The 13,585-nt window shown below is 36.0% G+C and overlaps 1 protein-coding gene across 3 annotated transcripts; it reads right to left on the reverse strand.

Moving 5' to 3' along the window:
- Nucleotides 1-1,576: 1,576 nt before the first annotated feature.
- LOC114193301 (G-box-binding factor 3-like) lies at nt 1,577-6,594 on the reverse strand. 3 transcript variants are annotated; one of them, XM_028083033.2, is made up of 10 exons: nt 6,335-6,594; nt 6,007-6,084; nt 5,071-5,202; nt 3,390-3,431; nt 3,126-3,286; nt 2,935-2,983; nt 2,764-2,812; nt 2,338-2,463; nt 2,014-2,065; nt 1,577-1,754 (listed from the first exon to the last, which is right to left on the reverse strand). In XM_028083033.2, the coding sequence occupies exons 1-9, from the start codon at nt 6,380-6,382 to the stop codon at nt 2,055-2,057; spliced, it is 696 nt and encodes a 231-aa protein (XP_027938834.1). In that variant the 5' UTR covers nt 6,383-6,594; the 3' UTR covers nt 1,577-1,754; nt 2,014-2,054. The 3 variants fall into 3 exon arrangements, with proteins under 3 accessions (XP_027938834.1, XP_085521545.1, XP_027938835.1); XM_085665419.1 differs by lacking the exon at nt 2,014-2,065 and adding an exon at nt 3,749-3,788 and having other exon boundaries at nt 6,335-6,592; XM_028083034.2 differs by lacking the exon at nt 2,014-2,065 and having other exon boundaries at nt 6,335-6,593.
- Nucleotides 6,595-13,585: the final 6,991 nt, after the last annotated feature.

Consider the following 13,585-nt stretch of genomic DNA (forward strand, 5'->3'; position numbering starts at 1 on the left):
CTAACGACAGCGATATCAAGTCGCTAGGCGCACATGCTTCCAAACCGCCTGGCGGGGGACACATACCGCTAGGCGCTATGTGCCTAGAAATCCCTTACCTCTGCAACTATCGCCTGACGGGACATCCCTCACCGCTAGGCACCTTGCGTCATACAGATCCTCTGGAATACTAGCTCTCACTTGGCGGGTTGAACCCTACCGCCAAGCACCACACCAGTACAACGAACTATACTAGTTTTGCTGCACTCCACCGAATTGCTAACCCTCAGTCACGCCACTATACACCTACAGAGTTTCCATTCTCTTAATGGTTGTCTTATTACTAATATTCTTACTCTCACGTGGTTCCCCAATCCCATTATACCAATGAGTTGATTTACTTAGGATAAATTGGCTCACCAACCATTTTGATGAAGGATTGACCCCAACCAAGGATGGAGGCACATGCTTAAGAAGACTAAGCATGTTTAGAAAGGAAGTTCACTAATCCTTCATCCCTTTCATTTGTGTTTGTTATTTTTGATTCCCTAAGTTGATTTAGTTGAATCAACTTTAGTTGACTTGTTGACCTTTGACTAGGTTTGACTTGTTGACTACAGTTGACTTGACTTAAGCCAACATGCTAATCTATGTTTATTTACTTTGAAGGTTAATTAGGAGTAAGAAAGCAATGCTAGGTGGCACATGGTGATTGGGGAGCATAAATGATGTGGAGGAGAGAGTAAAGCAAATGCATAAAGCATAAAGAAAAAGGCATAAAGCAAGTGTACCTATGTACCTTTGGTCTCCTTTGTTTTTAGCACACTTTGGCCACTTTTTGGAGACATATGAGACACATTCTTTGTTTCCTTTTGTGCTAGAACGAAATTAGCCTTGCACACACCATAGTTAGCTCTTTTGTCTCTCATTTTTGTAACCTTATTTGACCTAGTTTCTAGAAGCTAGGGTTAGGTTTTTGTACAGACATCCTTAGGTATCTTTTATTTGCTTAGAGGCCCCTAAACTCTTCTATATAAGGGGTGCTCCTAGACACACTACAAAAAAAAAATCTAAATTGCGGAGGTTTTAATTTCGTTTAGCGGAGGTTTTTACCCTCCACAAAATAATTTGCAGAGGTTTTTCAAACCTCTACAGATAGGTTCCCCACAAGTTATTTGTGGAGGTTTTCTACAACCCCTGGTACCAGGTTTATATTGTGGAAGTTTTTTAATGGAGGGTTATAACCTCTTCTATTCATGACTATTATTTTGTGGATGTTTAAAACCTCCTTTATTTCCATAAACCTATTTGATTCCAAAATTCCTATTTTTTATTTTTTTTTGTGGGGGTTAATACCCTCCTTAATTTGAGGATTATACTGTACAAGTTTTAACCTATTTCGTTTGTATTATTTAATTTGTGGATTTATTATTGCGTTATTCAAATCTCATAAAAAAACAATATTTTGTTTGTAATTAGAATTTGAGGTACTTATATTTTTACATCAACAATATTTTTTTGTAAACTTCAATCAAATACTTCAACCAAAGTGCTCAAATATATCTCATTAGAACTTTTGATTCTCAAAATCAACATATTAACATAAAAGCAATTTAAATTGAAACAATTACAACTTAATCCATATTTACTCAAAGTTCATAATACACTAAAATAGTTTCATCCTAAAAAACATCATCAACACCCTAAATATTGCTACCACCAGATGATCCTCTTGTACCCATGGTAGACTCAGGCTCATTTGCATCACCAGTTTGCTAAAATTATAAAAGATAAATATTAGCTGCAAGAAGGACGTCAACCTCAAATCATGAAATCAACATGCATATACTAAAATAGTTTATTACTAGATCATTGACCTGCACAAAAATCATGATTATTTGGTATCGATGATTAACTCACACCGATACAGTATAATGTACAAACTGGAAAAATTGTGAAGCCAGAGTAGAGAAAAAATTTCTTGAAAAAGTTTTTGGTAGAATGATGTGCGTGCAAGTGAACTAAGTCACATACTTTTTATAATCATTCTAAAGATTCTTCTCCAAATTCCATTATCAGAAAAAACCTAATACAAAAATGCAAAAGTTGGTTAGTAAAGAGTAATCAATTTAAGCTGTTATTGTTTATATCGAAGCAAGTGAAAGGAAACTTACGTAGCCTTAGGAACCATTATTTCACCATATATGTAGATATGGTTAATTGATTCCTTAAAATACGTATCATTACTCAATAATCTAACATTATATTTTAATCTAAACCGCTTAATCACTTCTATCATTATATTTTCCTTAGAATGAACAGTGAAAGAGTTCCTAAGCTCCATTGTTGTGGTCATACCTGAAGAAATTACAGGACCAACAAACTTTCCTGCAATACTAGCTGGGGTAGCAGGCATAATCATTTTCGAAGATGCAGTCTCTTTGGAAATTGGGCCATCTTGTGTCTCAGTTTTCCCTTCTCCATCTGCTTGTACAGTGTGATAAAATATAACCATCAAAACACAAATCAAAACACAAATCAATAGTTTAAGATGTTTAAATATCATGCAAGTGTGCCATTTTCTTCTCAATTTCTTACAAAAGGACCTCAAAAGCTTGACTGTATTTAGACTGAAATCCCGGTAAAAGGCCATCCAAGTATTAACTAATGAACACCCTAGTACCATACTCAATGATCTAGTTGACATCAAAAGTATAATTGTGATCCAAGACAACTAAATCATTCATCAAGATGCAACAGTGAATAGGACTGTTAGAGTCATACCAGTGGTTGATGTTTGCTCTCGGCTTCTTTTCCTTTTTGTTTGATTAGCCTGAACATACAATTATCAAATAGCATAAAAATTAACTCTTCAATTTGTAGAATCATTCTAAATGAAACACTGTTATTGTACAAGGACAAGAAAAAATATGTTAATAGTGAGAAAGTTCTCACCCCTGCAGTGTTGCCATCACTTCCTTCGCTAGAACGCTCAGTATCCACACTGTTCATATAATCATAAAATTATTCAATTACTCATCAACTTACTAGTATAAGTCCTGGACCAAAATTCTCTTACACGGGAGAAGAGGGAAGTAGAGTTCATTCTGGTAATAATCATATAGAAGGAATTTGGATCAACAAACCTCTGTGACAAACTGTTTTCAGCTCCAAGCTCAGCACTCTCTGCATTGCAATTGCCTATTGACATTGCAAGCCCATCAAATCCTTTCAATTTCTTCATTAACCCCTGATCAGTATTTCCAGATAATTTTGTTGGTGAATCTACACTTGAAGGAGTCCCAGCCTGCATCATTTTTCCATGTAAAAATCATCATAATTCATAGTATTCGGGGAATCATCATAAGATTAGGAACTAAGAAGACGGTTAAGAGATAATAAAAACTTACAGTAGATGGAGATGGAACTCCCTGGCCGTGTGAATGTGTCCCCTACATTATACCAATATAATTTATGAGTACATAGAAAATTTTCCAATCACGAAGGTTTGTTATTACATTAAGAAGATCAAAGAATCAAAGGTCAGTAACAGTTGAAATGCACCCACACATAAATAACATGAAAATATCAAGGAAAAAAGGAGTCACGTCTTCACATATTCCTAACCCTTCTGCAGAATAAAGACAAGAATAAAGACACAGATGGTAGTTGTTCTTCTATGTAGGCCACACAAATAATGCTGGTTTTAATAATATAGGCCACATAAACATGACAAATGACAAATGAATAAAAAGATAAAGAATAAAACCAGGATGCTAGTTGAGATAAGGTGATGAGTCCATTGACGGCTGCAAGTAAAAACAAAAGTGAAGAAACACATTAATTGACCATAAGTGATACTCTCAGAAAGAAAGCATCGACCAAGAGATGCTGCAAACAAAAAGACTTGAGTTTTGTGCCACAAAAGTTATCTCAAGTGGCATGCCACAAACAAACAGTGGATTGACTTTGCAGTTACCTCTCCTCACAGGTATATCTATATATATATAAATATAAACTATATATAATGAGTGTTGTAATCTGTATGCAACTTGCATCTGCATGAACCCTACTACTCTTGAACCATAATATTAATCAAGGGATAAAAAAAACAGTGTTGTGTCGTGTGTTGTCAACAATATTATTCCTTAGGACCGGTCCCCGCCCTTAAGAATGTTATGTTGGAAGAGCGAAGGAACTGTCTTGTCTCCAACCTGAGACCAATGAAGGTGCTGCTATGTTCAAACCAAAGACCAGGTTTCAGTTTCAGACACAAATTACATGCTGAAACTCAGGGTGTACTACTTTCAGCAACAAATTAATGCAAGATTTACCTTAAATCCTAATGGAGCATCATTTAGAAGCCAAGAGCACTTGCATACGAAAACTAAGTAAATGAAACCCAAGTAAATAGAAATAAATACAGATGACCATATGAAAAAATGCTTTAAAATCTACATGATGATTTGAGTTTCCTGAAAATAGTAATTATTCAAGTAAAACAACCACACTGTAACAATGAAGACTGAAATGAAAACAATTGGTACCATCAAACTCCTGCTAAAATCTAACAAGGCATGGAAGTTTTATCACTTTTAATAAACCAGTAGGCTTTCATTTTACTAAATGTGTTGGTCATTTATACTCTGTTATTTTCTGCCATCCTGCCTCTCCCCTCCCCAATTTAATCAATTTGACCAAAAGGATATTGAATCCATGAAAGAATAGTTATAATATTTATTAAGGAGATTATAGCAGCATACAAAATTGATGGAATTAGAGTGGCAAAAGTAGGTATCATTTTAAGGATCTAGTTCTGACAAATGGTGGTGACGCAGACTTATTAAAAACATTTTATTGCAGCCTAAAAAAAATCTTTACATGTTATAAGTAAATAAGAAATGAAATCAATTGCATAAGATAAATTCTTGAGTACATTATGTCCGTGTGTAATAGGTTTTATAGAAGTCTTCAACAATAAGATAATAAACAATGAGAAGAGAGTGTATGTGTGTGTATACTGAACAACCTTTGCCAACATATTTGTATCTAATCAAACTTATAATGGAAATTTACCAAGCCAAACATTACCTGCACATCATTTTGATCCTTATTTGCATCACTAAATTCATTTAGTTGTTCTCCATCTACAGGAGCATAGGTACTTTGCACAGAGGAATCTTCCGAAGGTAGTGTTTCTCCATTTTTATATGCTTCTTTCTCCTAGGTAAATTAAAAATTGCATATTGTCAAGGTAAAAGTAAAAGCATGTCTAAATTGTGTTTGAGTGCAAACAATATAAGGAAAATAAAATATTTATTTTTATCCTAATAACTAAAACACAACCCATTAAATTATGTTGAATTAAAATTTGTTGAAAGGTCCACATTCCAACTGACAACTTTTGCCTTTTTGTCCCCTCTCTATCTCTATTCAACGTACAAGCTGTTTTTAAGGCAAGAAGTATTAAATACTTAAGCATTTATTAAATTAAAAGCACAAACACTATATTAAAAGTATTAAATACTACTTAAGCATTGTCTTATTATCATTCGTTAGCTTAGCAGACCCGAAAAGAAAACATGCAAGAAATTTCAAAAGCAATTATTGAAAATTAAATTAAATTAAAGTCAGAAGTCATCATGATATCACACTTCGACTTCTGAAGCCTTATGTCAGTGAAAACGAACATGATGACTCCAGAAGAAAAATCCAGCAACAAAAGGAGTAAAAAAAAATGCTTCTGGGAAATCAGGCATTTTTCTCAAATGTGATGCAGTTAAACAGCAATTATCATGTCTTTGAATTCAGAATCAGAACTATTGTTTTGAATTACAGAAAAAACTTCAACTTCTATCTTAGGATCATATAACTTGAAGAAAAGTAATATAACATCCTTTGTCTTGTCAGGTGGTGCAATAGGACGTAAATCCTAAATATTGATGCAGTTTGTCAGAATGACATAATTTGAATACTCATGTTCATGCAATCAAAGTGGAATACAACTTCCATAAATACAAATATTACCAGCCCAAGCTCCACTTCCAAAAACAATTTTAACTCTGCATTGTGAACCTTGTTTGATACCTCTCTCAATTGTCCAACCTGCAATGCAAAACAGATCAATAAAAAGTATGAACAACATCAGATAGCACAAAAAGACGTGGCAGAAATTAAGCAAATAACATTGATTGCAAAGAATCAGGGAGAGACCAGAGTGGGTTGAGAGAGAGGAGGAGTGCCTCGTGAGGATTACTCACATGATGAAACCTACTAGTGGATGGAAATCCTAAATAAAAAACGCACCCTAAATCAAAGGATGAAAACCCTAAATCAAAATTTTTGTTTGACTTACGATATGCAAATGAAATGCGAGACTGATTGAACATCTACCAAGGAGCATTGATCGATGAGCACCGGCTGACGAGCAAGCACGAAGATGACAGAGATGAACATCGGTACGATGAATCCAATTTGATGAAAGAGTTTTCAAAACGAAAGTGAAAATAAGAATCTCGGGTTTGGAAATTTGAGGGAAACGTTCAGTGAGCAAAGTGAGTGTAAAACATTGGAGGAAAAGGCCGAAAAAATGGAGGGGAATCAAAAGTGTAAAATAATTTATGGAGGTTACAAACCTCTTTGAGAAACTGTTAAAACCTCCGCTAATTTCAGTATTTAGACAATCCAACATAATTATTTTAAATAATGTTAATTTGTGGAGGGTTTTTATAACCTCCACAAATTAACCTCCATTAAATAATATTTTTTTTGTAGTGATATGTAAAAGGGTTGAACATTTTGAAGTAAAAACACTCTTGTGTCTCAACCATTTGTGAGAGTTTCCTCCCTAGGGAGTGAATACTTTTAAGCTTTATCTTGCATAACAAGTGGCGGCACACATCCACTCATCTTCAAGGTTGCCATGACTTCTAGCCTAGCCTTGTAGTGGCGTGCTTCTCACATTTTTTACCATTTCTTTCCTTTCCATTTTATGTTTTCTTCTTCCTTTAATTATTCTTGGTTTTCTATGGTTTATGTGCTTCCATTTCCTTTCTTGTTTTGAATCAATCCATCATCTTCTTCTCTTGAGCTTTGTGAAAGGAACCTTCACATCTACATAGCATGTTATCTTAATGTCCAGTGAGGATTTCACTTAGCTTTCTTAATCAACTCACACCATATTCAATAATCTTAAAAAGGAACAAGATAATCCTTCATCATTTGGTATCAGAGCCTAGGTTATCTTGAATATGGTGTTTGTCATGTTCTAACCTTGTCTTGTGTAGCTATTTTTGAATGCTCCACACAAAAACAGTGCTGGCAGCAACGTGTGCGTTTTTGAAAAAAATACTGCAGCTATCTCAGTGGTCCAAAAGTAACGTTCTTTATATCAAAAGAAAGCTCTGTGAGTCTAGTTTCCAACAAAAAAAGAATTAACGCATTTGGAGTTTTGTGGAGAGAGTTATGATCAAATAAGTGAGAAAAGGTCAGAGCTGCCGAGAATACGAAAAACAACGTTTTCAGGTTATGTTGTGGCAATTTTAGCTTCGGTTTTGTGACTCTTTTGCTCCTAAATGTGGTTGGATAACATGTCTTTTGATGCTTAGTCTTTGAGCCTCAAATCCATGAGTTTAAATGCATGATAGTTACATGTTTGTGTCTTTGTGTATGTCATGTTGAGTCTTTAAATGTGTCTAACTTTTGCTTGAGTCTCTTGTCATATGCTTCTTTGAATTTTCTTGTTCTTGTTTCTAAATTTTTGAACTATTGCATGAGATCTATGCCTTGTGTTGTTGTATGCTCCTTGAAATTGATTTTGACCTAATTTTAAGGAACTAAGTGTTCAAGACACCCTAAAACATCCTTCTCATCATTTTAAGTACCTAGTTTTCAAAAGAAAAAGTGTTTTCAAGACCAAAAACAGTTTGGCCGAGAGCTTTTACAATGCTTGGTGAATCCATTTGACAATTTTTACTAGGTGTTATGCTACCAAATTTTATACTTGGATTTTGGGTGATATTGGCAAATTAGTTCCATGTTTTGACTTGGTTATGATCTTTCATGGTGTATGCATGATTTGAGGTATAATCTTGGCTTGTTCAAATGCTTTCCATAGAGTCCTTAAAAGTGTTTTTCATTGTTTTAGTCTTCTTAAAAGTTTTGTCTCAAACTTTTCTTCTTTAGAGGTTTGCTTTCCTTGTTTTTGTGCTTTTCTTGCTTGTCACTAGGTATTCTTTGTTTTGTCTTAGTAGTTTTCTTTTCTTGAAACTCTTGGGATGTTGTGGCCGAATCACTTGTATTGCATTTGAAAGGTTTTGAACAAGTTTTGAAAAGTGTTTGCTTCACTCCTTTGGTGGATTTTGAGTGCTAGCCTTGCCTTGTTACTTTGGGAGAGTGATCTAAACACTTGGGTTACATTTTGGGCTGGATTTGGTCTCAGTTTTCATGTTGTCTAACCTCTAATCCATTTATTTTGTCTCCAATTTGAGTGTTTTTGTTGTAGGAATCATGGCAAGTTCATCAAATGCACCTACAACAAACAAAAACAATACATTGATGAGATTGCTTCGGAATTTGGAGTTGTCTAGGAAGGAGGCCTTTGAACAATTGAGAAAAGACAAGGAGCAAAGTGACCTAAGAATCCAAGAGCACATTTAAAGGCTTGAGGCTAGGGAGAAAGAAAGAGAGCCTAGGAAAAGAGGGCATTCTAGGCGCAACCCATCACAAGAGAAGCAAACTCTAAAGATTCCTAAGTTCTATGGTGGAAGTGATCCCAAAATCTTCCTTGATTGGGAAGCTAAAGTTGATCAAATTTTCAATGAAAATCATGTAAAGGATCAAGCACAAGTTGATCTAGTAGTTTTAGGATTTTTGGAGTATGCCAATACTTGGTGGCATAAAGTTTGTAAGAATTATGACCAAGGGCCACCCGCGGCTTCTTGGATGGACATTAAATCTCTTATGCGCGCTAGATTTGTTCCTCCCTCCTATAGGAAGGAACTTCTTTTGAAGCTCCAAAGGCTTCACCAAGGTTTCATGAGTGTGAGTGAGTACTTTAAAGAATTAGAGTCTCAAATGCGTAGGGTTGAAATAAAAGAAACTAACAAAGAGAAAATAAAAAGATTTGTGAGTGGTCTTAGGAGAGACATACAAGACCAAGTAGAGTTGTATGAGTACTCCACTCTTGAAAATGTTTTCACACTTGCCCTTGGGATTGAAATTCAATTGAAAAGAAAAAGAAGGGCAAGGAAGAGTTACTCACCCAACCACTACTTTAGTCACTCATGGAAGGGAAAGGATAAAAAGAAACATGATAAGTTCCCTTCTAACTCTCATCAAGAACCACCAAGTAAAAGTAAGTCTCCAAGTGATCACATTCACCATTCCACTTCTCAAAGATCAAGTTCCATTAAATGTTTTAAATGTTTGGGTTATAATCACATTGCTTTAAATTGTCCAACCAAAAGGACCATGATCTTAAAGAAGAGTAATGATGTTGAAAGTGAACACTCATCTCCCCATTCTCTTTCAAAAGAATCTTCTTCCTCTAGTAAAACTAAAATTTTTGAGAAAGACCCTATGTTATTAAGGCGCATGATAGGTCAAGATTAAAGTGAGCTTGAGCCAACTCAAAGAGAAAACATTTTTCAATCTAGATGCAAAATTAACAAATGGGTTTGCTCTCTAATTATTGATGGAGGAAGTAGTACCAATGTAGCTAGCACAAGGTTGGTGGAAAAGCTTTGCTTAGAGACCATTTCTCATGCTAAGCCCTACAAGCTTGCTTGGATAAGTAAAGAGGGAGAAATAGATGTCAATAAATAAGTCCTAATTAACTTCTCTATAGGAAGCTACAAAGATGAGGTGCTATGTGATGTTGTTCCCATGGAAGTCACACATATCTTACTAGGTAGGCCATGGCAATTTGATAAACAAACTTTACATGATGGCCATACCAACCAATACATTTTCTTCATAAATGGGAAAAAGACCACTTTACTACCTCTATCACCTCAAGAAGTTAATAAGGATAGAAATATAATAAGAAAAAATAAAGAAGAAAAAGAAAAAGGGCAAGCTTTCACCAAGGTATTACTTGCCTACAAAAAAATTCTTCCAAAGCAAGATGTACATCACCCTTCCTTCTCTTCCCAAGCCAAAAAGGAAGGCTCAAAGCACAAGCAAGAGAGGAAGAATAGTCTAGAAAATAAAGATGGCCTAACCAAAGCTAGGGGTAATACCCTTAGAAAGGATGGAACAAGAGCTCATAAAGGGGAGGCACAAATCCTCCCCCAAATCAAGTCAAGCTCCATCTACAAAGGCTTAAAGAATTTGTGGTCAAATTCTCTCCAAGGAGGGGAGGATGATGAAGGATTGACCCCAACCAAGGATGGAGGCACATGCTTAAGAAGACTAAGCATGTTTAGAAAGGAAGTTCACTAATCCTTCATCCCTTTCATTTGTGTTTGTTATTTTTGATTCCCTAAGTTGATTTAGTTGAATCAACTTTAGTTGACTTGTTGACCTTTGACTAGGTTTGACTTGTTGACTACAGTTGACTTGACTTAAGCCAACATGCTAATCTATGTTTATTTACTTTGAAGGTTAATTAGGAGTAAGAAAGCAATGCTAGGTGGCACATGGTGATTGGGGAGCATAAATGATGTGGAGGAGAGAGTAAAGCAAATGCATAAAGCATAAAGAAAAAGGCATAAAGCAAGTGTACCTATGTACCTTTGGTCTCCTTTGTTTTTAGCACACTTTGGCCACTTTTTGGAGACATATGAGACACATTCTTTGTCTCCTTTTGTGCTAGAACGAAATTAGCCTTGCACACACCATAGTTAGCTCTTTTGTCTCTCATTTTTGTAACCTTATTTGACCTAGTTTCTAGAAGCTAGGGTTAGGTTTTTGTAGAGACATCCTTAGGTATCTTTTATTTGCTTAGAGGCCCCTAAACTCTTCTATATAAGGGGTGCTCCTAGACATGTAAAAAGGTTGAACATTTTGAAGTAAAAACACTCTTGTGTCTCAACCATTTGTGAGAGTTTCCTCCCTAGGGAGTGAATACTTTTAAGCCTTATCTTGCATAGCAAGTGGCGGCACACATCCACTCATCTTCAAGGTTGCCATGGCTTCTAGCCTAGCCTTGTAGTGGCGTGCTTCTCACATTTTTTACCATTTCTTTCCTTTCCATTTTATGTTTTCTTCTTCCTTTAATTGTTCTTGGTTTTCTATGGTTTATGTGCCTTCCATTTCCTTTCTTGTTTTGAATCAATCCATCATCTTCTTCTCTTGAGCTTTGTGAAAGGAACCTTCACATCTAGATAGCATGCTATCTTAATGTCCAGTGGGGATTTCACTTAGCTTTCTTAATCAACTCACACCATATTCAATAATCTTAAAAAGGAACAAGATAATCCTTCATCACTTTCACCTCATGCAAGTCATACTAACTTATGACTAAGCCTTACCACTCATTCGTAGTATCATAATTAGTCCATTCATGAGCCCACCACAGCCATATATTATGTCTTATCATTTAATATGCCATATGTTCCTTATGCCAAATTGTGAAATTACTTTAAGTCAACCTTCCAAAATACTAGCTAGGCTTATGATGAACATATACCAACCACTACAATATTTTATACTTCAGCCACAATACCATTAAAATTACAGATTCCCAATCCATTCTTTAGTTCTCATCTCATTTCATTAATTGTGTTTCCTCTCCGACTCTCAAAATATTCCAAATCGATCCTTGTCACTAATTTTTCAATACCATTTCATGCCAAAAGTTACCACAGCATCCAACCCGAACTCAGCATACCTAAAATTCCCAGAATACTTCTGGGTGTCGCGCTGTCGCTTAGCGGTACACTATATTCCGCCAGGCGGTGCATCAGTCTTGGGAAAAATCCTAGGTTTTGTTACACCTGCTAAAAACTCCCCTCACCCCCTTTTCGCATTTCTTTGTCCAGTCTTCTTTGTTTCACACACTAACCCGATAACAGTGGTACAATATCCCACTCTGACTATACCCAACAAGGAGTCCAGTTCAAATTCATAGAGTAATCGTACTCCAATAATCAAAACCTCCAAATCTGTCAACCCTAACATGCATATATAACTATTTTCACTTAAATTCGCTCGCTCCACGTTGTAATTTCACAATTATTCATCTCCCTTTAATCAATTTATGATTAAGACACCCTCTCCACTAATAAAAAACAACCAGAACCCAGAAAACCCTAAAATCGAGAAATTTTTAACTCGCGTCGCCTAACGGTAGTTCATCACCGCCAGGCAGCTCAAGCACAAACCAAGAAATTGGGTTGAAGGCATGTGTCGCCTGGCAGCCAGGGTCATGCCACTAGGTGGTTCCTCTTTAGGAACCCAGAACCAATCAAAGATATAGGAGTCGCCTGGCAACAGTTCATCATTCGCCAAGCAGTTTTTAGAAAATTTCCAGAAACTACGAGTTCAAGCAAAAACAGGCAAGGCTCAAGCATGCAATTATACATATATCATGCAAAAAGACTATTACGAATTAAATTAACAGAGTCCAGCTCCCCTAACCTGGAAATTCTTGCTTAAACTTGAATAGCCTTTGATTCTTCCTTGCTCCCAGTGGCTTGCCTTAATTCTCTCTAATTTAGCCTCTATGCTTCACTTGCAACACTGATTTCACTCTGAATTCTCTCTCTCAAATTTGCAGAACAATGGCAGCCCTTCAGTTCTATCTTTTTCCTCTTAATTTACCAATTACTAAACCATAATTATGGATTAATGACTCAAAACAAAAATTCTTTCATTGATGGTGGTAATTACCATTCAAGCACAATTATTAGAAGGTTTTCTAGCCCCCTTTGGCTGCTAGGGTTTCTTTGCCCTTTCACATTCATGCCAAAAGAAATTTTGGCAAAAGAAAGTTTAACTTAGTTCTATCAAGGTTCGAACCCATAACCATGCAAATGCCAACTCAATGCACAACCATTCAACCAATTCATGTTTCATGATAATTCTTAAAATCCTAAGATTATATTATCACTCAGCATGATTAAACATATTGTTAAAATAATAAACAATTAAATAACACTTAAATGGCATACATAGGACTTGTCCCAAGTCCTCTCAATCACAACCAAGTACTCTTAACCACTTGACCTAGTACCCACATTTATTAATTAATTATTTATTTCATTAATTAAATTTAGCGGATCTTACATACCAGGAGAATCCAGGTGGTCGAGGTTCGCGGGGTCTGTATTGTGGCTGGTTGGGTGGTTTGGGGTCATGGGGCTTGTAGTCGGATTTGGTGGTTGGTCGCGTATGTTTAGGGTATGTAGGTTGGTACTGAACACAGAACCGGGTGCAAAGAGTTTTCATTTCCTCCATGCAGATGTAGTCGGCGGCACACAACTTAAGCTCGTGCGTGGTAGCTGGTGATCAAAGGCAAACGTTCTATGTGAATGGTCCTAGCTTTAGAGTAAGTGCCATGCACTAGAGGATCATTTCCTACATGAGATTTGTCATTCAGAGAGTGGCTTTTCCGAATCGGTCAATGAAAGCGTGAAACATTTCGTCATCTTCTTGTTGAACG

Source organism: Vigna unguiculata, chromosome 8 (assembly GCF_037176805.1).
Source record: "Vigna unguiculata cultivar grain cowpea cultivar isolate G323 ecotype 2 chromosome 8, ASM3717680v1, whole genome shotgun sequence".
Taxonomy (NCBI): Eukaryota; Viridiplantae; Streptophyta; class Magnoliopsida; order Fabales; family Fabaceae; genus Vigna; species Vigna unguiculata.

Bases quoted from the DNA above. Each gene is read 5' to 3' on its own strand.
- LOC114193301 (XM_028083033.2), bottom strand. From the start codon at position 6,382: ATGCTCCTTGGTAGATGTTCAATCAGTCTCGCATTTCATTTGCATATC. The intron at 2,984-3,125 runs GTTTGTTGATCC...TTATATGAACAG, and splicing joins GAAAACAGTTTGTCACAGAG to TGTGGATACTGAGCGTTCTA. The intron at 2,813-2,934 runs GTGAGAACTTTC...TTGTATGTTCAG, and splicing joins GTGATGGCAACACTGCAGGG to GCTAATCAAACAAAAAGGAA.